At 38.4% G+C, this 27,781-nt stretch overlaps 2 protein-coding genes across 5 annotated transcripts; one reads left to right on the forward strand and one right to left on the reverse strand.

The window, feature by feature from the left end:
• Window positions 1–271: 271 nt before the first annotated feature.
• On the reverse strand, window positions 272–12,403 carry LOC124125593. Of its 2 annotated transcripts, none has more exons than XM_048398231.1 (7): window positions 11,791–12,403; window positions 10,692–11,021; window positions 9,438–9,533; window positions 6,226–6,561; window positions 3,278–3,391; window positions 1,455–1,571; window positions 272–1,171 (listed from the first exon to the last, which is right to left on the reverse strand). In XM_048398231.1, exons 1-7 carry the CDS (start codon window positions 11,849–11,851, stop codon window positions 912–914), a joined length of 1,314 nt encoding a protein of 437 aa, XP_048254188.1. In that variant the 5' UTR covers window positions 11,852–12,403; the 3' UTR covers window positions 272–911. The 2 variants fall into 2 exon arrangements, with proteins under 2 accessions (XP_048254188.1, XP_048254187.1); XM_048398230.1 differs by having other exon boundaries at window positions 1,455–1,589.
• Window positions 11,732–26,553, forward strand: LOC124125584. Of its 3 annotated transcripts, none has more exons than XM_048398241.1 (9): window positions 11,732–11,828; window positions 19,110–19,439; window positions 21,523–21,648; window positions 21,924–22,037; window positions 22,233–22,281; window positions 22,549–22,592; window positions 23,089–23,166; window positions 23,924–24,055; window positions 24,234–26,553. In XM_048398241.1, exons 1-8 carry the CDS (start codon window positions 11,735–11,737, stop codon window positions 24,052–24,054), a joined length of 966 nt encoding a protein of 321 aa, XP_048254198.1. In that variant the 5' UTR covers window positions 11,732–11,734; the 3' UTR covers window position 24,055; window positions 24,234–26,553. The 3 variants fall into 3 exon arrangements, with proteins under 3 accessions (XP_048254198.1, XP_048254199.1, XP_048254200.1); XM_048398242.1 differs by having other exon boundaries at window positions 24,621–26,553; XM_048398243.1 differs by lacking the exon at window positions 11,732–11,828 and adding an exon at window positions 15,524–16,535.
• The last annotated feature ends 1,228 nt before the right edge of the window (window positions 26,554–27,781 follow it).

A 27,781-nucleotide genomic window follows, 5' to 3' on the forward strand; every position in this document is an offset into this window, starting at 1 on the left:
GGAGTGAGTGGACAGTGTTTGTTCACACGCGGGTTGATACAAATCAGCTGATTCTTGATCGGCGACAGTTGATTGTTTTTTTCTTGAAACATGTCTTTAATATGAATATGGGTAATAAATAGAATAGCCCACTCGGTACGAGTGATTAAGGAACATATGTCACTCGTGTCAATCACTGGATAGTCTTGTCCAGACTCGATTATTTACAGACCACCGTCATATAGCTGGACTATTGGTGAGTGCGGCGTTAAACAACAAAACAAACAATCCATGGAGAACACTATTTATTTATTTATTTATTACACATCATAGCCAACCCGAGCTCACCATATCAGCCAAAGGGACATACGATAACATTTGCATCATAACCTCATTCAATCAAATTGTAAAATGCAATACATTTTGTCCTTGTTTGGAAGATATTGTATACTGTAGTTACCTATACTGAAATACAGTCTCTTATCTTCACATCACTTTGAAATACCTGAAAAACGTCTCAGAAACATTCTATATACTTTTTTCCTGAGCCGGCTTACAAATATGCTTTACTATATTAGATATAAAATAGCTAAAATACAAAAAAAGAAGAACACAACCAATTGAAGAACCATAAGCCCAAAACACACGCACTGCTTCAAGAAAGCGCTAATGGTAAAAGGTAGATGGACTGTTGCTTCAAGTGTTTAACCAATGATACAGTATCAAACAGATGTATGCTATTCTGTTGTTATGACAATCAATTACATTCTAAATATCTGTTTCATCGAGTTACTTTTCACAGGAAAGCTTTTTTTACAAACACGCTTTGTTATAGAAAAGGATGTCCTCTACGCGGACATAAAGAAGAGCTGGAATGCCAGCTGTCGGTGGTGTTACCAAATGCTTCGTTCTTTTGTTCTCGACAGGTGAATCTAGTTGTCATCATCACGTGCAGTGTTGTAGTAAGTTGTATTTCCTGTATCTGCATCTTCATCAATATGCTGATGTTGGCCAGTTGTGTTGTAGTAGGCTGCGTTACCTGCTTGGTCCTCTGTGTTCACGCAATCTGGGGAACCACTCCCAATACCTTCCACAGTGTTGACGTACTGCATCTCCACTTTACCATACTGGTGGTCCATGTCCTCGTAGTGGGACGGAGTAGTGTAGATATTCGGTGCGCTCGCATCGTCTTCTGGAAGTTATTTCAGAGGAAACAGTGATGGTAGTATGACTCTTTTAACATTTATTATTTCGTAAGGAAAATAATCTTGAAGAGATTGTGCTTAAGATCCAGATCTTTTAGTACGTAAACAATACGTTTCGGTTGTCTTGATGATAATACTATAATGATAATATATTGACACGTTGTTCCGAGTTTCGGGGCAGCACAGTTACAAATACATGTCCTTGCAAGTGTGCACTTGCTTTAACGTGATATTGCCAGTGGTATATGACACAGTCTAAATATTTCCTACCTGTACTGGTTTTCCTCCTTATCATCCACATGATGACGACGATGATGGTGATGGCGCAGCCAACAACAATGCCACCCACCGCTGCTCCTACCGCAATATAGACGACGTTTGGTGCATCTTTGCAAAGTGGACATACCAAAACAAATTTAAAAACTAATAATACTGTAACTCTGTATATGCTTCTTTAGGGATTCAATATATTTTTTGCATTCAATACATGTTTGATGTGACTGTTCTGTGTCCCTAATAAATACATGAAAAATAATCATTTAAAGACAAGAAAAACGGACATGCAATCATCAGTGTTTGTAGATGTTCACACGTAAATGGAACAGATGTGGCTACCTTGGGTGTGGCGTTTGCTATCCACACCAATAAACCGAGAGAGCAGGTGTTGGTCCACCCACCATCACCTGTTGTTTTCTCATAAGACCCATGGTCCGCTGGAGACGCTGTAGATAGGTGTGTATCATGTACATATTGTGTAATTTTTTTATTACAGAAACACAGATGTGTGTAAGCAAACGTAATACGATTAATGATTACAAACAACACTATATGAATATATTGTTTTCAATTGAAGGTGAATTTGAGGTTTTGGCATGTATATTTTATGTTCAGAAATGTTACCGACTTAAAGTTGTTCATATCTACACGTCTATCACGACTTGGACACATGCGAATCAGGACAAACAATTGTTTGGAGGTTCACAGTTCTTCAGGAAATATCAAGTATCCTACAAGTATATAATTAGGACGTGTGAATGGAATACATGTTCGACTGATTTGTGCTTTGAAAATGGCTTGTGTGAAATCATGCTGTTGCTTTATTTTGACCAATTTTATGCTTTTCTTACACTTACAAAACAATATTGATGCACACAAGAGGAGACTTACTCATAAGTACTGCACGATGGATCCTATATTAACCTAGTAACTTTAAGTTGATTCAATTGTGAGAACATCATCGACATAGATTTGATCAAAACAGATGTAGTGATGATTTTCAACTTCAGTAAAAAATGATGGTATTCTTATGAAAAAGTGAGACATACATGATCAAAGAAAGTTTTCCTAAATGTAAACCATTGTAACTAAATATTATATATAAATACACGTCTGTATCTTATCAATGGTAGTTTAGCACGTCTTACTCAGTGTATGTCGTGTGTGCTTGATATGTTTAATTTCAACGTATGTAATTATTAATGTGTTTTCTCCTGAGGTAACATATTACGAAGGCATCACTTTGTTATGCAATTTCACTGCATCTATTTCTCCTACCCAGGTTCATGATTAGTAGCATAGGTGAGGTGAGGTGCAATTGGGTTTAACGTCGCGTTTGTGTGGCTGCTTGTGCTGATGCCAATTTATAGTGCTAGATCACTGAGATACCATGCCGTAGTTTAACATGAATACCCCACTCAGACACAGTATACAGACGAACAGTCTAAGTTTTAGCTCCTTAATGCCGAGCGCCAGAGAGGGTAACAACAAGTACCATCTTTTAACGTCTTCTCGTATGACGCGGCCGGGAATCGAACCCCGGACCTTCCGCTCTCCGGGCGGACGCTCTTCCACTATAGACCACGGAGGCGGTCTTAGTAGCATAGGGACCAGTGATGTCATATGATTGTTACGTCATAGTAATTGATGACGTCATACTAGTATGCATAACATTGTAATGCAATTTTATTCCAGGGATATCACAAAGTAGGTATTGCTTAATCTCACCTTCGCAATATCTCCAGGGGAAACCAGTTTTTTATGTTAAAATTTTTAGGTTCTATTATGGAATAGAAAAGCACAACACTGTATCTCACCCACTCCTTGAAGAGACGTGCTTGTGGAGATATCAAAGTTTGTTGTAGTAGCTGTAGTAGCTGAAGTTGCTGAGATCGTAGTTGTTGATGACACTGTCGTAAGGTTTACTACGTCTGGAAAATAATGTCATTTGCATTAAATCGCCTGGCATTAATTACGTAACTAAAATGACTAGACAGTGGTATCAAAATGTTCAAATGTTATGTTTAAGCGTAATGGTATGATGGTGATTTGTGCCTTTTCTCAAATATATGTTTTATTATCGATTCTGAGTATCAACGTCAAAACGTTAAGGTGCGCGATAAGCTTACCATCAGCAAATGTGTTAAGGTGTGTAACTCTAAATGTGCTTAGGGTTGCAATTAAATTCTAAACATGACAGACCCGTGAAGATTCCGGAGTAGCATAGGTCTTCAGCAACCCATAATTGCCGTAAAAGGCGACTATGCTTGTCGTAAAAGGCGACTAACGGGATCGATGCTCATGATGTCAATCACTGGATTGTCTGGACCAGATTCGATTATTTTACAGACCGCCGTCATAAAGCTGGAATATTGCTGAGTGCGGCGTTAAACAACAAATAAACCAACCAACCAACCTAAACATGACAAAAGAGTTTATATTAAGGATCCACACACAAGCAAGGAACAAGAATCTCACCACATAACAACATGAACATCACATGCCTTTACATGCCTAAGTGTGTTTTGAACTGTTTAACATTTTAACGTGATTATGATCTAAATATATTCATAATATCCACTTATGAATTTAAACAAGTTCACGGAAAATGTGGGACATATAATATTAAAAGGTGGCCCACGATAGCTAATTGCCTTGGACGTGCGGGAGTGTGTAAAACTGTCGAAATAGTACAGTCGAGTCAGTTTTGTCGCTTTTATTCACTGCGGATCTTAAGGATGTGGAAGTAACGTCACCTTCAAGAGTATGTGAGGTGAGATGAATCTTAATAAAGTGACAAAACCAATTTCCATCACCGTAATAAGTCTCAGCTAAAGCAATGACCATTGTACGATTCCGACTATATCATGAGCATGTGTTTAAGAATAATTATCAAATAGTGATGATACCAAGTGAGTGTAGCCTGTCCTATGTCACAAACACGTGCACAGGCTTATCAATTGTTCACCCGTGGTAGAATAGGTCTTCAGCAACCCATGCTTGCTGTAAAAGTCGAGTTTGCTTGTCGTAAGAGTCCACTAACGAGATCAGGTGGTCAGGCTCGCTGACTTGGTTGATGCGTGTCATCGTATCCTAATTGTGTTCATCGATGCTCATGATGTCAATCTCAAGATTGTCTGGACCAGACTTGATCATTTACAAGCCGCCGTCATATAGCTGGAATATTGCTGAGTGCGGCGTTAAACAACAAACAAACAAACGAAAAACATTTTTTCATCTGAAAGAAAAACACGGGAACATGTGGTCCTGTTCAAAATAGGGAGTTGCATCGGACCTATTGTCGAGCTTATGCGTCAAATTTGAAAATATCCTCCACTTAAAGACTTTATTTTGTCATCGGATTATGAAATCACAAAAAGGCTGACAATTGTGTGACGAAATGTTCAAGTATAAAGGCAAAAATGTCTGTAAGTGATCGATCAATTATTAATAGTTTAATAATATCTTCGACTAAAAAAAGTCATTTAAATACAAAATCGTTTGCTGTTGATTGTTTTCATTCGGCTTTGTGTTTGCCGTAGAAGGCGACTATGCTTGTCGTAAAAGGCGACTAACGGGATCGGGTGGTCACGCTGACTTGGTTGATGCATGTCATCGATCCCAATTGCGTGGATCGATGCTCATGTTATTAATCACTGGATTGTCTGGTCCAAACTCGATTATTTACAGGCCGCCGTCACATAGCTGGAATATTGCTGAGTGCGGCGTAAAACAACAAACAAACCAAACCAATTATTCGGCCTTATTAACATACATCATGATGCATTGAGTGGATTGAGACTGGTACTCAATTGAATTGATTTAGGTTCACTTTGACAGCCTTGACTCCTAAGGGTTATTTGCCTTCTGCACCATCGCAGGTACAGCTGGTAAGTTTCTTGAAAATACGGAAGAAATCGCAAATCATGAATAAAAAACTTCTGAACATGCTTTGGTTCCAGATAACTTGAGTGTATAAAAGTGCTGATATTTTAAGCAGGTTTAGAGCGTGAGGATGTTGAGATTGTAAACATTTCAACCACACAAAATACACATAAGAGGGTGAATATATAGTTTTCATCATGTGATCGAAACACAAAGAGTTACAGTCTGAGCCTCTTACATCTGAAAGTAGGTTAATTTCGCAAATGTTCGGCATCATTCACAGTTTTCCGTGTGTACTGATTATCCATAACTTATTAAATTAAAAAAGCTGTTTTCTATGAAAAGTAGTGCATATATAAAATCTGACATTTGGATTGTAATTTTATTATAAGTAAATTGAACTCTGTCCAATGCTTAAAGTGAGCATTCGTAAAAAAACGCTAATTTCATTTGAAAAGTTTGATGAGGTAGATAAACTGTGTTAGGTGTCCTTAAAAACTTAGCCTTCATCAGTATGACACCAAGGTATATTATACTGTTACCAAGTATTGCACAGTAGAGGTGCTGTGGAGGTACTTTAATTTTCTGCATTTGTAACAAAATAATATTGCTTAAAGCAATCCTGGACATTTTTTAAGCTTTCCGATCACACCTATATTACCATATTCATCAAAACATAAGAATTGTGATGGCGAAGCTATACCAAAATATATATCAGCCACGCACACACGCAAAATACAGAACTACAATTTAAAAATTGGTTGTTTAAGTTTATTCCATTTAATCTCGTGTGTAATGTTAAGAGAACACATGTCACGCAGTAAAAGCTCAGTTTACGTCTAAAGCCAAGCTGTTTACTAACAAACCATAACATACTCACGTATTGTCCATCTGTTGCTCTCCTGACTTCTCTGACCATCCACACACCACCACACAGATCCATTATCCATGGAAGTGAGGATCCTGAGAGTCACATTGTACTGGTTGAGACTACAGGTTACAGTGACACGTCCTGACAGACGTCTGTACAGGTCATTATTGGATACATCTACTTGACAGTCTGTGTCTGATACATAACGTGTACGAAAGATTAAATCACTCCTCCAGTGCCACTGTATGTCCCTGCCAGCACTGCCACTACTGCTACACATCAAGGTGTACGGATGGCCTGACGATGCTGTTGCTTGAGAGCTTGTTAGTTGTAGGGAGTTCGAACCTGTAGCAAATTCAAAACGTTATCGTGATTATTAAGTAAAACCGTGAGCTGTACATAGTATTGTTCCAGCTCCCTCCTTTCACTCCTATATCACACACATCAAAGGTATAACACAATCATAGCTCCTCGATCACAGAACCAACACCTCAACCAATGAATCAGTTAGACATTTGGAATGCTTCTCTTCACGTGTATTTTGATATCTGTTTGCCACAGGCCTTTTGTACATGTAGATACCATGCAAAATATAGCACATATATTATGTTAAGTATGTTACAATGTCCATGTGACAGAAGTGCTCAACTAGTTTGAAACAAAAAGAAACAGTACATATTCTCCATTTTGTGAAGTCTGTAGTAAACTAAACTAAATGCAATAGTAATTTTGGTCAGAGATACATGATATTGAAACGACATGCTCCCCATTTTCTTTGCCTGCAAGGATATCCCGATCTGTTAGAATCCCTGATTCTGAGCATTGTCTATGTTATATTGACTTTTCGGAATAGGCGGCATTGTACCATCAATGGGAGTGTGTGCTGTAATCTCTTTGGTTGAAAAACGTGATTAAATGGGATTCGAAGCCCCAAAATCCGACGAACCCCGTGGAACGGGACTTTTCACTGCGCATGAGCACTTTGCTTGATATATTATATAAAATATTTTGACTCAACGTGCCATAGTAATGCGAAATGGACACCACATCAATTAAATATTTTGTTTCATAGGATCAATATGTGATCTGAACAACTTCGATTTACTTAGTTTTTTTTTTATCGTCATTATGCTAACCAGATAAATCTCGTTATAATGGAAGCATGGGACATCAATTTTTGAATCTTGGCGTCATCCCATTTCAGGTGACGTCACGTCTGTGAGAGTTCATGTGGCCAGTGCTGACTTTTGTATTTCACAATGTCGGTAAACATCGTTTTCTTTTAGATTAGCCGGCTGTATTGAGTATTCAATGCGCGGAAATTTTGGCATTTGTCTCCTAATTTGAATATGCCACTAACAAACGTTTGCTCGTTTCTTTCCACAAACTATATTTATGGAACATAAACCCATGTACCCTGATGCCTACTGCTCAGCGGCATTCAACTTAAAACGTAAGTTAAAAACTGATACGTTACTCAGTATTCGAGATGATTATTTGCAGTGAGGCTGATTCGGATCGATGGCGCTAGTCCATGTCGGGCACATTCCAGACAAGATTATGGTAGCCAAGCTTCTTTGGCAAGTTCATGAACTGATTTTTGTTATTTTTTTTGTATTTTAAACGCCGCATGCACACTCAGCAATATTCCAGCTATACATTTTATTACGGCTGTCCTGTGCAGGGGCGGTAACTCTTGGTCCGCCGGTTCTCGGACGATCTGCAGTGTAACTGAACTGTGTGTATCGGTCACAAAGGCGGCAAATGGTGCTGTGGTAGACGTTGAAGTGGCGTGCAATAGAAGACTGCGATTCCCCGCTTTGGATACGTCCTATGGCGATGTTCCGATCGGCAGCGCTGAGTCTCGACATTTTTCAACTCGAAAAATGTTGACAATTTAGCGGCTTATGCTTGCCTATTTTAGCCACTACCACGACTTACGAATGCCATAACTTGCACGTGTATTTTGCTCTGCTGTTTTCCTCCATGACATGTTTTAACAAGTATGAAAACAATGCCGTTTAAGACATTGCAAATCGACAATAGCTGCGTTTTGACGCACCGTTTGTCGAATATCAGGCCACCAACATTTTCCAATAACAAATATCCAATTTATAAACCGGATTTGTTGTGTAGTCAAGTTCAATGAAATACATGCTACCTGTGCGTTTCCTTTTTTGAAGAGTGTAGTGTCAAATTATTAAGGACTTGTTTTCTCTTAACGAGATTCTTTACTTAAATAATCAACTTTATGAAGTAATTTGTCGATTTTGTCTTCATGTCTATCCATCAGTGAACGAGCACCTACTCACACGTCCGCTGGCGGAAGTTAAATGTCTAGATTATCAAATTATCGGCTTCCAGGAGAAACTGGCAGATGGAGAAGAGTACCATTGTATGAAAGAAACTGTTTACTCAGTAATCAAAGGCATATTGGAGATGAATTCGTCTATATTTGTAACTGTACTTTTTGCAGTAACGAACGCATTCGATATCTGCCACCATACTTCACACATCATCCAAATAAACTTGACTGATGCATGTCATCGTATCACAATTGCTTGGATCGATGCTCATGATGTTAATCACTGCATTGTCTGTCCATACTCAATCATTTACAGACCGCCGCCATATAGCTGGATATTGCTGAGTGCGGCGTGAAACAACAAGCTACCAAAGACAATAAATAAGCCAAAAGGTTAATATACTTAAAAATATTCGTTAATTTTGGAATATAATTTTTAAACAATGTAAGTCATCTGGATGCGTTCACTGTCGTTCTGTAACTATTATACACAATGTCTATTGACAATCTTGTATATATTCACATTACTTATATATATTGTAACCCTCGAACGCGATGTCTCACAGCCAGTGTGTAAATAATGTCCCGTTCTGTTTCACTCTTATCTGCTCACCTTTAGGTTGTTGCTAAATGAAACAAATACTTTCGGGCTGTAGTGTATATCATACCACAATTTGTAAGTATTTCCGTAAACAGACCTAACTGCACAGATACGACCGGCAATGTGCACTGTTACATTGCCGTTAGTGAGAGACAAAACAAGCCTGCAGCAGTGAAGGTCATTAGTGAAATATGAGACAACTGACTTACATTAATATTTGATACTGCCAGTACGTCATTATATTATAGAGCAATGTTAAATTGTCAAGTAAATAAGTAGAATCTTTCAATAGACATGTTTTTACAACAACTTTACCTTCACTGACAGAAGTTCTACTTTCACTTGACGCTGTCGGAGATGTCATTAATGTGACGGGCGACGCTGCAGTACTTTCTTCTGCGTTTACTACATCTGGCAAGTAAAACGTGAATACACAAGAACACACCCAAACAATATATAAAACCTATGAAATGGGAAATAGGAAATATAAATAGCTATATAGGCAATACCCTAAAGGATCTCTATTGTAAAAGAAAGATCAATATTATTTTATGATGGAATCGATGTTCAGGAGGGAGAGAGAGTTATATATATATGACGAACAGCTAAGACCACGCCTTGCTCATTGAACTGATAATATTGATTTTCGTTTGATACTATCGTTGCATTTGTAGAACCAACCCCTGATGGTATCTGAAAACTACAAAATTTAATTATGACATTAATCATGTATTATAACCGCGCTACTGTAAATGCGATATTAACCGCTTCTTGCAAATATTCACTCCTGCCTAACCAACCATGGTTCATAGCTGTTCCACACTCATATTGGTAAATTAATTATAAATTTGTTTAATGTATGTAATAAGAATGTGCGTGTCTTTGTGAGAGTAGGCAATGGGGTAGTCTAGTTGTTCAAGCGTTCGCTCGTCACGCCGAAGACACGGATTCGATTCTCCACGTGCACAAACATACAACGTGTGAAGTCCATTTCTGGTGGACCCATGAAGATTCCGTGGTAAATAGGTCTTCAGCAACCCATGCTTGCCGTAAAAGGTGACTATGCTTATCGTAAAAGGCGACGAACGGGATCGGGTGGTCAGGCACGCTGACTTGGTTGATGCATGTCATCCTATCCCAATTGCGTGGGTCGATGCTCATGATATTAATCATTGGATTGTCTGGTCTAGACTCGATTATGTACAGACCGTAGTCATATAGCTTGAATATTTGCTGAGTGCGGCGTTAAACAACTAACCAACCAACCAAAACCATTTCTGGTGTCCCCGCCGTGTTTTTGCGGGAATATTGTTAAAAGGGGGATGACACTATACATACCCACTCACTCATTTTGTGATAACGTCAACACGGTTCAGATGATATGAAATGGACCTTCCATGTAAACATTTTTGGATTTAAACAACGAAACCGAAAGATTTGTTGCTAAAACGTCTTGTCCGACCTGTATGTTTCCTGGTCACAAGTTACAACCTCCGTTTGACATCCGAATCACATGCAGTAAAATTACACTTTCAAGGATTTACTCCTACATTTGTCTCCTATACTCACCTATAGTTAAGTTGTTGCTCCTGTCGCCCTTCACAGGATCCTGACACCACCACACAGATCCATTGTCATTTTGAGCGCTAATCCTGAGTGTTACATTGTGTTGGTTAAATTTGCAACTGGTATTGATACGTCCTGACAGGAATGTGTCGAAAACGGCGGTACTGATTACATCTTCTGCACACTGAGTAGCAGACACATAACGTGTACGTACGGTTAGAGCACTGTTTCTCGACCATTGTATGGCCCGACTACCTGCACTGCTGCTACACATCAGGGTGTAGGTGTTCCCTTCTGTTGTCCTGGTAGGAAATGGGGTCAGATGTAGAGAACCTGTTAAGGGAAATCAGTTGTGTGTTTACAAATACAATATATCCGCGTCAATATGGAAGCCCCGCCTTCCTGATGATCATGATTACTGTCGGGAACTCATGTATGGAATATATGTACATATTATTAAATCATTATTACTATGTATCCGTTTTGCACATACTGGATAGTCGATTTTACTGGGAACGTTACCGATCGACTCACGGAAAACCATTTATTCTGTTACAAGAAGATAATGGAGGAAATGTGGTCAGTTGTAGACTACCTATTGGAGCCGGGTAATGAGGTTATCCCTATTTACATATTCCGAGGCCGACCCCCTGGTAAAACTAAAAGTGTATGAAATGAGGTCGATTCTTATCAAAAATAAACAACAGCATCACAGCTAGCAGCTAGCATTAGAGGTAGTGAATTTACCTCCCTTAAATTATGAGTTCTGTATTGTTTTTTCATGTGTAAGCACCTGACAACAGTCGATTAAATTTTATGATTACGAGTGAATGTTTAATTATGACAAACATTAATTTTAAAAAAACCAAGACATTTGTAAAAGACTAGAACTGCTTGTGCGTTCCTACATGTTTCTTGTATAAACATAGGGATGGTATAAGATTTTGGAACAACATAGAATTTGTATAAACCTATGTACCATGCTTAGTGTGATTTTAGTGGCGGGTTTTTGAACAAGACATCTTCGAGTTGCCTCCCTTAGTTAAATGATTACCTTGCACATGCACTCACCATTAGCTCAAACTGTTTCCGATCTACTCACCTCTGGTTTGTCCTGTTATAACACACACCAAGAACAAGGTAAGGAGTAGCTGAGAACCCATTGACTCGGCTCCAACGAAATTTCAATTTATATCTTGGTTTTACTTATAATCCTAGATTGTTGGATGTTATAGAAGAATGGCGTACTCCTTGAACATCCCTTCCTATTGCAGCTATTTCTCAGTCCACAAATACTTGCTGAACAACTCCCTGTTTATCCTAGTCAGTGATACAGTGTACACTGGGTGATGGTTGACCTTTATGTTTCAGAAAATATGAAACAGCATGTACACATTTAGGTCACACACTGTTCACTCGGCGCTTTGCCAGACAAGGAAGAATGTTGTATTGAAGTATTATCTAACTATGAAACACAACCGCTTGTCAGGTAGTATGCACACTGCACTGAACAAATATACACTAGAATATTCAGCGGACATATTCTGTGTACGCGTCTAGCAATAATGCATGTTGTAATATATAACTGTATGAAAGAAAATACACATTCCAAGGTTACTATATATATACAATCATCTAATTTCCCGGCTTCACCCAACAAAACCTCAACGTTATTGACTTTTAGTCAACTTCCTGATGGATTTCGAGAATGTTACGATTCAAACAGCAACAATTCAGTTATATTACGGAGTCCTGTCAGTAAATTATGTTGGACCAAACAATCCAGTTGATGATAGTATGAGCAACGTCCCACACTGTCGCAATCGACCAAGTTGTCCAGCCTGACTACCTGATCGATTATGTCAAACTTTCAAACTTTTATGTCTCCATACAACCACTACTGGTGATAAAAGAGAACACGAACCAAATAATGCACAAGTGTCATTAAGATAGACATTGAGATGAACTTATTTTTTTCTAAGTTTTGTGAACGCAATAGTTATGAATTTGGCTAAGTTTTTAATTTCTTTTACGTTTTGTGAATTGAAGAGACGTTGATAACATATCATATCAGGTAAAATTAAATATTTATTCTGGCTGTATAGTTTTCTGTATTCTTTGAGAGCTTGGTATCGAATAATGAAAGCAAATTCGTCTGCCTTTGGTGTGGAATTACCACATCAGGGGCCTGTCTCAATAGGGAGGCTATTATTTGTGGTAAGATATTTTCAAATTGGGTATGATATAGAGTTTGGTAGAGTAAGTATTTACTGAGTGAAGGTAGGGCTTCAAAATATTGGCAATGCTTTCCGTTTAAACTAGTTTTTTTATATTGCTTCTCCAAATTTGATAAAACATATCCTTCAAAACTATTTCGATTGTAATCACAATTCAATGACTTTTAAAGCAATGTGTCTTTTGTATATAAATAATTAAGGGTTCCCTTTCAAGTTCACCATATATCATGCAGTTGAGGTTGGGGATTTTAGACCAGTGGCCGAGTTTGAGAAATTGTAAAGGAACGTTTTCAATAATATCAGCGTAGCCAAATCCCCAGACCTCAGAACCATATTATAGAATTGGTGTAATCATGTCGTCAAATGCTCTATTAAGACAATCAAGAGGGAGGTTTATGTTTCTAGTTTTTTGAAGTAGGCAAAATGAGGTTCTTCTCGCATTCTCTGCCAAGGTCTTAACCGCATGTGCAAATGTTCTATGTTTATGAACTTGTGTACCAAGATATACATAAGAGGCTACTTTTTCCAGTTCCTTATTTTCACATTTGAAGGATACTTTATCAATTCCGACTTCCCCTCCGCCAAACACAATATTTTTTTTGTCTCCGCGATATTGACATGTAGCTTCCATTCTGCACTATAATCATGGAAAACATCTAGCGATTTCTGGAGCGAATTACGGTTATCTCCAATCATGACGGTATCATCTGCATATAAAAGAAGTAAAAAAAGCATGCATAATATCCAACAGTCATCATTAAGACATTTTAGATTAACTCCATCGCATCCGTTTTCTTTCAAAGTAGAAAGATTGAAAATAGAAGTGGGGACAAGTTTTCCCCTTTTCTTTCTCCAAATTACTCGGGGAAAAATATGTTACCTTGTTATTACCGAGTACACATGCCTTAATATTGTTATACATATTCTGTATCAGTCTGAACAAATTGCCTCCTCTTCACACGTAATATAATCAAGTGAAATCAATTAAAGCACAGTAAAGCGTTTTCCTTTTGTTTATGATATCGGTAAGAGCATGTAAAACAAAGATGTTCTCATGTGTTAAGACATTCTTACTGAATCCTGCTTGGATCATATTTCATTTACCTTTTGGAAGTCGTTTAGTCTTTTATTTTGAATACTAGTAAAGAGCTTTCCTTGGCAGTTCATAATAGTAATTGGGCGATTGGAGTTTGGGTCCAAATGATCACCGTTTTTTTTTCTAAATGGGTCTAATAATTCCGATTAGCTATTCTTCTGGCAGTGAAAAAGTTGAAAGTATTCAATTAAACAGGTCAGCATAAAGTAATCCAAATTGATCGAAGGAATCAGTACAGTTGTTTTCTGCGTAATCGAGACCTATTGCTTTATTACGCTTCAGTGATTTTACTGCCTGTCTCTCGACTTCTAACGTGATTTCAGCATTTAGGAATGTGGGTTATCAAATTAATAGCTTCCTAAGTTTATAGTCTATATCTGTGCGACTATGTCTCTATCGTCGTGCTGTGACGCGTTGATGTCTTTTAAAACAAATGTTCAATGGTAGATCTATTACGCTCTCATTTTTTTAAACGTTTTCCAGCTTTTGTATAGCATTTTGGAATGTGTTTACATTCAGGGCCAAACCACGGTTTGTGACGCTGATTTGTTAATAGCAACACATCGTTCGGCAAGAGTGGCCCCGTCGACTACGGCGCCGCGATTCGCTGTGCAGAGTTGCGTTCCTTGGGCACGCCAGAAAACTATGATTGTGGGTTCGAATCCCAGTTCGCCCCGATTATGTTTCTAGGTTTGTCAGCACCATACCCGTGCTCGTGGGTTTCTCCGAAGTGGTAAACGTCTGAGACCTGCATCACTTCAGGCTTTCATCCCACATTAAGCTGGCACGCCGTGATATGACTGGAATAATTTTAAAAGCGGAACCCAATTCACACACACACACACACAATAAAATACGGGATTTTACTCAGTTCATCTTTGTCTATATCATAACAGAAAGATTGTGTCAAGTTAATTATAACATCATATGGTATAGGTTTATAGTGTTGTTGAGTGACACATTTAGTATCACTAGGTTCCTGTTGTATATCATCGTCCTTTATAGGATTTTGAGGTCTACCTTGCATGATATTAACAGGACAATTTACATCTGAATATAATGGTGAAAATTCATCACTTTCAAAATGAGCAAACATTGTGCTGACGCATGGACATATCCAACTACGCTTCTGTCCTTAAATTTTGGCTTACCTTGCGATTTATTATTGCCAATGCGTCAATTACAGATGAATCTTCCTTTGCATATCGGATGTATGGTAAATTGAGATCATCTAATATACCCACTATATCCAAGTCGTGTACTATCTCCCCTATATCCATCCCCCCGTGAAGATCCAGGGTGGAATAGGTCTTCAGCAACCCATGTTGCCGAAAAAGGCGACTGTCGTAAGAGGCGACTAATGGGATCGGGTGGTCAGGCTCGCTGACTAGGTTGATGCATGTCATCGATCCCATTTGCGTAGATCATTGCTCATGATGTCAATCACAGGATTGTCTGGTCCAGACTCTATTATTTACAAACCGCCGTCATATAGCTTTAATATTGCTGAGTGCGCCGTAAAACAACAAACCAACCATATCTAATTCTTCCAGCAAATGTCCGTCAAAAGTACAGATATCATTTAAATTGCTGGTATTGACTGTATTGTTTTCTAAGTGTCAGTCAGTTCGGTTTACGGCCACTAAGAACTAAATTTCATGGCGTGTTAGGTTAAAGAGTGAGGAAAGCCGGAAATGTTGCACGGCTCAGACCCTCGAGCACGAGTATTGTGTTGACAAACCTAGAAACATAATCAGTGGGGAATCTTTGCTTCTGGCACTACTAAGGGACGCACATAGAATTGTGGCGCCTCAGACGACAAGATCCACCCGTGTCTCCTGTTTGAAAAAGTTCACATAAATATCAGTTTTGATACATTACCTCTCACTCTCGCACCCTCTAATGTCTTGTCATTTATTCAAATATAATCTCACCACAGAAATGGTTACTCACTCACTCACCACATACGTGTACTTGCGCGTAAACATCAGTCAACCCTGTTTGAAATGTCATGGTAACTTGGTTATTAGAGCAGAGACTATATTTAGGCTGTTTATCGAGTGGGTGGTGGAGTGTGGACTGTAGATATTACTTCCTTGTCTTACAAACACGGGTTCGTGATTCAAATGTAGCTACATTGTCGACACGGCCTAGTGTGTGAGTTGATTGTATTGTATTGAGACGTCGCTTATCACCTAGTGTTACAGCTCAATAGCGAGACGTGCTGGCGTAGTGAACACAACCTACACGTGCCAGAGAGTCGAATACCTATGACTGGAGTACAGATACATTGACTGTGTGTGTAAATGAGTACAATAATATTCACAAGCTTAGTTATGTGACGAAGATCAGTGACATGAGGAGGTAAAACTTGTCATCGGGACGTGACAAAGTCAATTAGGCAGAACCTGCTGTGAATCCAAAATAACCGGTTTCCCCGTGACTGTGTTGACATGGATGTTCCACTCGCAACCTTGTTTTTGATGGCGTGCGGTTTTACGACATACATAAAGGGTGAGTTGAAGTTTATCATGTTTTATCGATATATATCTGTAATTGGAAATATCACAATCAATCTGCCATGACTTCAAGGAAAGTTCGAATATGATTTGTCCATAGGGTGTTTCAAATAACAATAACATTCCTCAGATTTAAGCACCAACAAGGACATATTTACATATATTTTTGTTACTTTCATCCTAATACTGTTTCTCAATCAATCTTGCAACAATGAATACGTTCTTTCTCCTGAGCCTTCCCACTATTGGATAAAGCAAACTATATACACTTGCCGCTGACGTTCAGTTTTTGAAACATGCATTGTAATCCTTTCTAAATGACAACAACTGCACAGTAAACTTTCTCCCTAAATCTGAAAACATAATCAGTACGTGAATATGTAATATATCTATACCTGTCCGTGGCTCGTGTGGCACAGATGTCTGAGGCGCTGCACTTCGTCTTGCCAAGTTGCGTCAGGTACGTACGCCAGACACCTATGATCGTGGGTTCGAATCCCCGTTCAATTATGTTTATTGGTTTGTCAGCACGATACAAATACTGGTGGGTTTCACCAAAGTGGTAAACGTCTGAAACCTGCATCACTTCGGGCTTTCCTCCCACATTAAGCTGACACACATTGACATACCTGAAACACTGTTCAAATTGGCGTTGACCCCAACTCACTCACTCAATCTACACCTGCAGGGCAGTTGGGTAGCCTGGTAGTTACGGAGTTCACTCGTCACGCCGAAGGTACTGGTTTGATTCCCTACGTAGGTAAAAGGGGTGAAGGCCATTTTGGTGCACCCACCTCTCCCGAGAAGACACGCAACATACATAACTATTCTAATTTTGTCATATACCTTGACCATATGTTTTGTTATTCCTTTTGAGGCGACAATATTTTCTTCTTTGTTTCATGAAAATGAAACACGTTTATTCATATTTAACTAACATAGTGACTGGGTATGTGTAGGAGCTTGTCTTTGAAGGTTGTTTATTTTTTTTGTATAAACCTCCAGTGACGTCATCTTATTGTTCTCCAGTCGGGGTAAATCTCATAATGTATTTCATATGCCAAGAATATTTGCTACATAATACGCAATAATATCCCATGGATTTTATTAATACAGCTTCCATTTGCATTTAAACACTATGTAATGAAATGTTATATCAAATAACAAATGTTTTCCTTATATTCCCGAGGATGGAACACGTCACTTTAGTATCTGTAGGCCAGTGAGTGTACCACTAGGCTACAGAGGCGCTGATAAATCACAATAATACCATACGCCAGCAACAGGTATTGTGTGCCCGTTTTTCTAAGGTTCATGGAAAATATGTATGAAACATTACATGTTGATAGGTGTTGTTTAAGTTTCATTTTGTGGTTTATAAGTTAAAAACACTTCCCCTCTGCTGACGCCCCTCGGTTTTATCGCGCGGATGTTGGTTTTAAATATCATAAAAATCCTCGGACGTGCTTTATTCTACACATAAAGCGTTGTATTGTATTTCGATACAGAAAAAAATGCAGTCAATCTCATTAAGTTTCGATGGGAATGAAGAACAAAATCGTAATACGAACCATGAGTCTGTTTGATCATATACAGGTATTTTCCATACCACGCTCCATGTGGGACAAAGGCACTCGCCCATACAGTGTCAGGCTCCGTGATATATAGAACCTGACGTGTGTGCAGCTCACTCACACCGACAAGTAGTAAACAGAGATATTATTTGTTCTATTCAACGAGGTTTTTTTGCGGAACAAATACCTATAGATATTTAAATTTTAATTCATTTCAGAGTAAAATGATAATTATTATCAGATGTATCAGTAATTCTGAAATACATCTACCCTGTTGTTTTGTTGTAACTTGCGAGGATCGGCTGGAAGTGAGTTTAAATCCCAGTTCGCCTTGGCTGTATGTCTTTGTGTGTCAGCACCAGGGCTTACTGAGCTGAGTGTTGCTGCTCACGAGGAGTGTGGAACGTTCAGTACAATTTGTAGCAGTAACAATGCGTTCCGCGTTAGAATGCGAGTGGCATAGAATCTAGCGAGGGACACATAAAACGCCATGTACCCTGAGTGATCCTGCTACAACGAATTCATCTCACCGACATACTTTAATATTACGTCGTAAATAAATCAAATTCAAAATTGACAGAAAACAGTTGTTCGATTGATGTTAACTTTCACTATGTCACGTCACTTCCTTTGACTCGGAAAGAGCGTGCGGCTGTAAAATATCGCTATGCTCTCACATTTTGTTTCATGATTTTTTTAGAATGTGCCCGCAATGTGCCCCCTCATACATAATCTCGGATAATGAGTCAAAATGAATAAATGTTTCATTTCCGTTTACAGTCTAATGTAACTGGGCAGTGTATATCAATAAAGTGAGGTTGCGTTGGTTAACATTCCCGTGCATCGCATACTCAATACAATTTGCAAATCTGAAAACACACAATGTTTATCGAGACTGTCAAATACACAACGTATCAGTCATTTGCTCAAGCACTTTGTCCACTGAACTCTTACAATTGACGTCACCCTGGAATAACGTTTTGAATTTGCTACAGGTTCGAACTCCCTACAACTAACAAGTTCCCCAGCAACAGCATCGCCAGGCCAGCCGTACACCTTGATGTGTAGTGGCAGTGGTGGCAGGAGTAGAGCATGGAACAGGAGGAATGATATCATCTTTCGTTCACGTTATGTATCAGACACACACTGTGCAGTAGATGTATCCAACAATAACCTGTACAACCATCTGTCAGGACGTATCAATGTGACCTGTAGTCACAACCAGTACAATGTGACTCTCAGGATCCTCACTTCCATAGATAATGGATCTGTGTGGCAGTGTGGGGATGATCAGCGTAGTCAGGAGAGCAACAGATGGACAATACGTGAGTATGTTATGGTTTGTTTGAGCCATTAAACAGTGTTACCTATTAAAGCAAATTGGTCAATTATTGCGATAATTGTGTAATGTTAACATTTAACACGAGCGAATGGAATACCATTCCTGTCGCAAATGTTAGATCATAACTTTGCGGAAATTGAATGACTGATAATAATTTGTACTATTCGTCATTATAAGTGTATAATATTGATGAGCACAGTAAAAAACTGAGAAAATGTCCTGGCCGCTACAAACAATATAATTATGCTTCTAACATGCAGAAAATCGAAGTACCTCTGCAGTACCTCTAGCTTGCAGCAGTACTTGGTAACGACATACTGGTGCTTGATGTGTTACTGATGAATTCTAGGTTTTGATTCACATCTGACACCATTGTTCTACCAGATCGAAATGTTCAAATGGTCATTATTGTATTATTTATAATGTTCACCATAAACATTTGAGAAACATCAACTTATGTAATTCAATTAATTGTCAATGCAACTACAACCAAACAAATGGTTTACATTCCTTTTACTCTCTGTAGAAAACGACTGTTGTTATTACCTCATAGATAGTCAGCGCACACGCAAAACTATGAATGATTATGAATGTTTACTGAGCACGTTTATAATTGAATGAACCTACATCGACGTGGTAAGAAGCTCGCGCTGTAAATACGCAACAAAACCCTCGGCATATTTATAACAAATATCTGCCCGAATCAGTGTCCACTGTACGATTCCGACTCATGAACATGCGTTTATGACGCACTATCAAATAGTGATGATATCAGGTGTTGGCGAAAGGTGAGCGTATCCTGCCCTAACGGTGGCACCCCTAACATACACATGCAAAAAATCATATTTAGATCCCATAATGAAATCTAAACACCCTCTTAGGGGTATATTTTTATTTAATATGTATATAATCTCAACATTCCAGCATTTCTGTCAGTAAACCAGGGGGCGGTCGGGTAGCCTAGTGGTTAAAGCGTTAGCTCGTCACGCCGAAGACCCGGGTTCGATTCCCAACATGGGTACAATGTGTGAAGCCCATTTCTGGTGTTCCCCGCCGTGATATTGCTGGAATATTGCTAAAAGCGGCGTAAAACCATACTCACTCACTCACTTCTGTAAACCAGAGCATATTCAGAAGTTTTAGATTAATAATTTGCTTTCTTCTTCCATATTTTCAAGAATTTCAGCAGCTGTACATGCGAAAGCGTAAAAAGCAAATAACGGTTGGAAGTATTATACTAGGATATAGCATCAAAGTCACTGGCGTCCAAGTAAAACCAAATTTGTTCACGTAGATGCCTCTGACTACCCAATCATGTTTGCATCTTGCAGTAAGACTAACAGCATATCTAGTATTTCAATATCTTTAGATTTGAAGTTATTGTCAAAATATCATCAAAGGACAGGATTGATCACTAAAACAGTTTCAGCTTCATACTTAAAAATTCCATCTCACCTTTTCAACCTTTCTTTTCTATCTGCTGCATGATTTCATGCTCCAATGATGACATGTCCTTATAGCTCTATCTGATTTAAATAAAACGACGTTCTCACTCACCCAATACTCTCCGTGAAGATCTGATGTAAACACACTGAGTCCTTCCTGTCAGGTCGGGCCAGACATTAACTATCAAATGTCACTGTTTAGTATAATCCCCACTTTCTTCATGTACATGTTATGATCTCACGCTTGAGATTCACACAATTCGAAACATGTTTAGGCCTCTCAACGTATTAATTGGGTGACGATGTGGTTATGTACTGAGATCATTGCCCTTTCTTTACACGCTGATTTTTTTCTGTTTAGGATTTAAACACTATCCTAAGCAAGTTTAGAGCTAAATACCTATTTACTGATACTAACCTAAACGCGAACTACATATTAACTTATTGAACAGGTGAATTAAAATTGCATTGATACTCAGACAGTATTATTAAATATATAACCATTGATTCACTAAGCTTACACTAGAAGTTATGGACGCCCGGATGCGCCAGTCTATTCGTTCTACCAACTCCATCAATACCAAGAATTTGTAACGAATTGATAATTATAATAATTTTCAGGCGTAGTAAACATTATGGCAACAACTACGACAGTAGCAACTACAGCCACTGCAGAAGCAACTACTACTACTACAGCAACTACATCTACTACAGACATCTCCTCAAGCAAGTCTTCTCAAGGAAGGGGTGAGATGATTTAATCATACTTATATATTTTGCCATACACTTTTAGTCCATAATATACAACCAAGAGAATGCTCATCCATAACTGGCTTCCACGGGTCTACTTGTACTGACTTATGCCGATTTTAAAGTGCTAGGCCACTGAGATACCAACCATAAAACTAGGATCTACAAGCTCTATCCAGAGGAAGAACCTTAACATTTACAAAACCAGGAGCGTTATTCGTTTTTCACCATGTTTTTATAACATGAGGCATATTCGGGTCGTACATATGCAGGTAGTCAAGTTGCTTACATCGCTGCTGGTGTTGGAGGAGGTGTTGCAGTCGTCATTGTTGTCGTCGTCAGTGTTCTGTGTATAAGAAGAAGGAGAGGACGTCCTGTGAATAACGGTAAAGAAATCATTAAACTTTTCAACATCTCGGTCTTATGTTACGACTTGCAGTTTGCGTCAGAGCAATATGGATGGGTGTATAATAAACAGATTGGATGTGATTACAACAAACTATAATTGTTCGAGTTAATCTTCAATGGAAATGTTCTTACTAAAGCCAAGCTACAACCAACACAACTTTCCTATTTTACAGGCAGTGCACATGAACACAAGCACGAGGCATCACATACCTACTACAATGAGTAAGTAAACTCTTGTATAAAATGCGTTCATGCCGATTCAAAAGCATGTGCATATGACATAGTGGGAATCGAGTATGGAAACGTTTAATTATAAGGGTTTTGTCGTTTGTTACGTCGAAGTGAGATTTCATAATTTGCAAGACACAAATTTATTTTATCAAAATGTACATATATTAATAAAAAGTGTAATTCGTAATGAATGACAGTAGATTGTCCGGTTTCATTCTTCTTTTAGATAAATGGTATCTCTAAATGTATTTGTTTCAGAAACCTCGTCTCACAAGACCAAGACATTAACGACAAAGTTCAAGGTAAGATCATTGGATTGTGTGCTGCTTTAATAATAGTATGTTTATGGATGTGTGTCGTCTCATGTATTAGCGCACAGGTCACAAATCAGGCTACGTTGGAGTGGTGGAGATTGGATGTCTGCGTACTTCCGCTCACCAAACATGACAGCTGGTCCTGTCACACACTGTCATACACAGGTGTCTTCGTGAGCAAACCTTTCCGAAATTGGCCCATGTTTTACAGCAACAACTGGATACCCAGTAGGATGAGATGGATACATGAATGTGAAATCTCCGAGCGCCTTCGGGCAGGGTTGGTTGTATATTTTCCAGGAACCTTAAATACAAATTGAATATTGACTTGTCCATTGACACGAGTAAATGAGCAGGCTTTCACGTGAAATTGGCGATATACAAATGTACATTTTGTTTTGTTGTTGTTGTTGTTGTTGTTGTTGTTGTTGCTATACAATGGACGTGTATATCCACGTTCAACATTTTGTATTATTTATTACAGTGGAAAATGATATTTATGAGACTTCACGTGACGTCACTTCACCCAACCAGCCTTCAAAAAATGATCACATGACAACAGGTTAGGAATTTCGCTATCACTGTATACCATCTTACCAGCTTGCGATCCATTGATATCGTTTAGAAAAAATACACCTGCACTTTCAATAGAATTTGTACATTTGAAATAAAAAACGTCAGCCTTAACACAACCTAAATTACAGCAAAATAATAATTCAAAACAGGATCCCCTCTATTCTTCCGTTACCGATGCTGCACGGTTGTTGCAGTCATGTTTCTACATTGGTAGGAAGGTCCATGCGGGTAGAATATATTGCACTATAGTCACATAAAGAACCACAACAGCTTATGAACATTGTCAATTCAACTTTATGTAATCATTGATAATCACGTTTTCCATGATTTTAAATCCCTGTTTCGCACATACGATGGAAGGTGGGCACGCCCGGCAATCGATTTGTGTATATCAGTCAGTCAAACCAGCTTGAAATATACAGAAGGGTGGCCATGTATCATATCTTCTGAATACTGCTTGAGGCCTTATGTAGACTTCAAGTCAGATGTTAAAACGTAGTCTATGTATTATGTTGAGATACCCTTTAATTTGACTTGAATTTAATTGCTCGACCGTGTAATTGCCAAAGTCCTGAATGTGTGATGTTACTGTTAGTGTTGTACTGACATGTTCCTGTTCCCGCAGCATGGGACTGGAGACTAGCAGTTCTAGATCAAAGTAATAGATTAAAGTAAAGGTCACAATAACTACGTGACTGTTGTTCCTTTATTTAAAGTATAAATAAAGTATAATTTTCTATCAGATGTTTACGCCCAAGTGCAGAAACCCAAGACAAATAAGCCGGGACCTACAGGTACAGCTGATGACATCAACATTGAGGATCTATACGCCAAACCTGACAAAACTAAGACCCGGAAGAAGCAGGAAGACTAATGTAAGTAAATCTGCGGAATTATCAAGAAATGGTATTGATAAAATAAGCAAATGACACCGTGTCCCCACATGGCCATCGTATATACAGCGATAAGTATGTGACTTCAGATTGTTAATATTTATCCAGATGATGAATAAGGATACTGTGTGGCAAGTGACACTTTTTTGTTTTGTTTCAGAGAGGCTGGAAAAGGGGAATTCTTTGATGATGCGAAATGGACTGACATAGGTAATGTCAGAATTCTGAAAAAGGAGATGTTCTGTATATGTGCCTTGTAGATTTTCGGTGACACATCCTAGTTAAATAGTTTTATACTCTCTTCAGCAGTATGATTGGTACAGTGTTTTCATTATAAACGTTGATTGTGTGTATCAAAGTGTCACAGGCTCCACATATACAATAGCTACTCCGAGATCCCCTGCTCCAACTTGTAACTCATCACTTGTTGCTAAACTTGTTATGGAGGATACAATCACGAACAGGCTTTGTGCGTTTTTACATTTTTAGGATTTATGATTTTACATGTAATGCAGATTCAAACTGGCTATTTTCCATATTTATTCAGGAAATTTCTTTTCTGTGAAATGATAAAAAGACTATCATGTACGTCCTTGTGAATTAGTGACGGAAGGAGTGAGTTAGTGAAACCCAGGAGCATAGCTATGGTGCTAAGAAACTAAGAGTCGTTCTCAGGGCGGCACTCGGGCACCTAAGGGACGCAAATCTGCACAACTAAACGGGGTATCTAACGCCAGTTTGGTATCTATGCCCTCGTTGATATTTCAGGGCTTTTGTATAAATTTGTTTAATTTGTATAATATCAGTTAATAATATGAACATGCCCATATTGTAAATTCCACCTGTATTGTCAGTATGTCAAAACAAGAATTATCAATGATAACATCACTTTAACAGTGACAAAGCTATTTTATCTGTGAAAATGATGTCACAATATTTTTGGTATCCATACACAGTTATTATGTCCGCAAGCAACACATCATGACCCGTTTATTAGTTTCAGTAATGTAGTTTTTACTCCATGAAATCATCAATCGCATCGCCACTCGTAACACAGGCGAGGTTAACGTCTTAAGAGTTATTACGAAAAAACAAATGTTTGATATTTGAGAAGGTCCATAATTTATGATATGTAATGTCAAAAACATAGGCTATAAACTGAACACTACCAACGGCATGGCCTGTGAGTGACAAAAGAGATTAAATGTAACATGTATTTCCTTTCCTAAAGCTGACGTTTTTGTTATCCGTAAATGATCAACCAACTTTTTTTACGTATATAATTTCTGACGAAACAAAATAGATTATAAAATTACATTAATTTTATTTAGATCACTTATGTAGTTAAAAGTGAGGTAAAATTCGACACGCCGCCCTACAATCAGCTGATCATGAGTTCTGTTTATTCTATAAACTGAAATGCATATGCATGAAACTTTACTTTGACTAAATAATGTCTTTCAAAACAAGAAACTAGTATCCCCGTGTTTAATGTATTGTCACTTTTCCCCCACCACATGTGACTATCACTATAAAGTGACATCCATGTGAGTTAACGACCATACACAAGAGATATGAAAGGGTTTTGTACTCGTCTGACTTGTACATTGCCATGTTGTGCAACAAAAGCTTGACACTCGTGATCACCCGAGCATTCATTTCTTTAAGCGACATGTATGTGTGCCTGATAAACATGTAAGTTTTCCTCAACTCAGACCTGTACAAGAACAGCTTGTATTGCATGACTATCAGTGAACACAACAAAGCGTTCTTTGGTAGACTCCCGTAACAATGCATAGCCTACAGACAGGCAGTATATGTTACCGCGGTATGTGTGTAACATTAGCCTGTTATTGAAAGTGATGTATATTTAGACAGCCGTTCCCTGCTGAATATCCCTTCCTTGTCTGGGAAACACAATCTTGTTCAACCTGTTTCTGAATGTGTTGACAGGCCTACAGGTGAGCTGAGTAAATAGGGATGATTCGAAAAACAAATCGTTTTGGCTCGGGCAGTAAGACTTAGTGTATATCCCTCGTGTTGTGTAGAGTTACTTCCTCTAGACCGCCCGCCTCAAACGTCGTAGACTTACATTTAGTCCCAGAAATAAAGTTATCTTATTATAAAATACATATCTACACAACAAAAATAATAAATTAAAATTGAGTCTAGAGCAATCCTTATCTAGACTTGCCAAAATTAATCATTCAAGGGCTTGAGTGGGACTTGAATATTTTCACTTGGTTCTGGGAGACAATAAACTTCGATGTATCACACACCAAGCAAACCTGAAATATGGAGGATGTGGCATCAGTGGGAATATCAATAATATTTATAAATAAAGTGGATAACCCAGCGAGCAAGTGATAATACAAATATGTTCACATATATTATTTTGAATAATATATTTGTTATTTGATTGATTTATAGATGTAAGTTTATACTGTCAACTCGTCATTGAATAAACATCTGTCAATCACGGTGCACGTTAAGTAATCATTTGCATTTTCGCTTAATGTGAGGTGCACACTATATTACAGTGCTCCAAAGCTTTCTCAAGGAACGGCCTTTAAAACACTGACGATTACCAGTAAAACATGGGGATATTCTCTGTAACACACATGTGTGTGAGTTGTTATGACATTTTACCATGTAACCATGTATAATTTCGCGCTCTTAATTTTCGAATACTATCAAGGTATTCTTTTCAGTCTTGAAACCACATTGAAGAATTTAAGCTTTGCATACCAAGACATCGAACCTACATGTACATATCTGAATAATTAATGAAAACGACTGATGATTAAATATGCAGATATTAGACGGGTGAAAAGCATATTTCATGTGTGCATCAATATATGACGATCATATGCACGAGTTACCTCCCTTATATCAATGCACTTAAGCGTGAAACAGCTCAGCATCAATAAGTGTGTCAGTGAGTGAGTGAAATGGTTTCAACGCAGCAAATAGCTCTATTTTTTCCTTTATCTATGCTTGTCGTAAGAGGCATCTCATCGTATCCCAATTGCGGGGATCGATGCTCATGATGTCAAACACTGGATTGTCTGGTCCAGACTCGATTATTTACAGGCCGCCGTCATATAGCTGGTATATTGCGTGCGGAACAACAAACAAACAAACCTGGTATCAACGTGATCATGAGTAGTATAACATATCGGTGTCAACGTATAGACATCTTATAAACGTTGGTTGCCAATGATAATGATGAAGAAGAATATTATCTTTAAGTGGCATTTTAGAAGCTGCAGTACCTTGGAAGATAGAATTTACCATTTGGTTCATGATCAAGTTCTTCATATCACAACGTTTCGTTACAATCAAGTAAGGTTTCAATGCCTGGGCGGACATGGATACACATCTATGATTACATGTACACAGGATTAACTAAACACAAATCAAGTATGAAGACTTTGGTTGGGTTTGCAGAGTGTAGTTGCAGTGCGTGATTCTAAACTCCGGGCAAAACAGAAGAGTGTACATCCATGTTTCATGGTGCCTGAAAATGAAACAAGCAAGAAATTGTCATTCGATGTTGATGTATTTGAAACTGGTATCATTGGCGGTATTCCATGCATCATATCAATGAGTATCTCACAACAGGTGACGTGCATATGACATCTCCACAAACAGGGGGTCACACTGTTACTGTACACAGGGATGAGCACAGGGAAGCGGGTTCTGCCA

The sequence above is a fragment of the Haliotis rufescens genome, unplaced genomic scaffold, assembly GCF_023055435.1.
Source record: "Haliotis rufescens isolate VD_foot unplaced genomic scaffold, xgHalRufe1.0.p SCAF_18, whole genome shotgun sequence".
NCBI classification, from domain to species: domain Eukaryota; kingdom Metazoa; phylum Mollusca; class Gastropoda; order Lepetellida; family Haliotidae; genus Haliotis; species Haliotis rufescens.

Excerpts from the sequence above, each read along its gene's own strand:
- LOC124125584 (XM_048398241.1), top strand. The coding sequence starts at position 11,735 with ATGATTACCTTGCACATGCACTCACCATTAGCTCAAACTGTTTCCGAT. Across the intron at positions 19,440-21,522 it reads GAGCAACAGATGGACAATAC|GCGTAGTAAACATTATGGCA; the intron begins GTGAGTATGTTA and ends AATAATTTTCAG. Across the intron at positions 22,038-22,232 it reads AGGACGTCCTGTGAATAACG|GCAGTGCACATGAACACAAG; the intron begins GTAAAGAAATCA and ends CCTATTTTACAG.
- LOC124125593 (XM_048398230.1), bottom strand. The coding sequence starts at position 11,851 with ATGGGTTCTCAGCTACTCCTTACCTTGTTCTTGGTGTGTGTTATAACA. Across the intron at positions 11,022-11,790 it reads TATAACAGGACAAACCAGAG|GTTCTCTACATCTGACCCCA; the intron begins GTGAGTAGATCG and ends TTCCCTTAACAG. Across the intron at positions 6,562-9,437 it reads TAGAACTTCTGTCAGTGAAG|GTTCGAACTCCCTACAACTA; the intron begins GTAAAGTTGTTG and ends AATTTGCTACAG.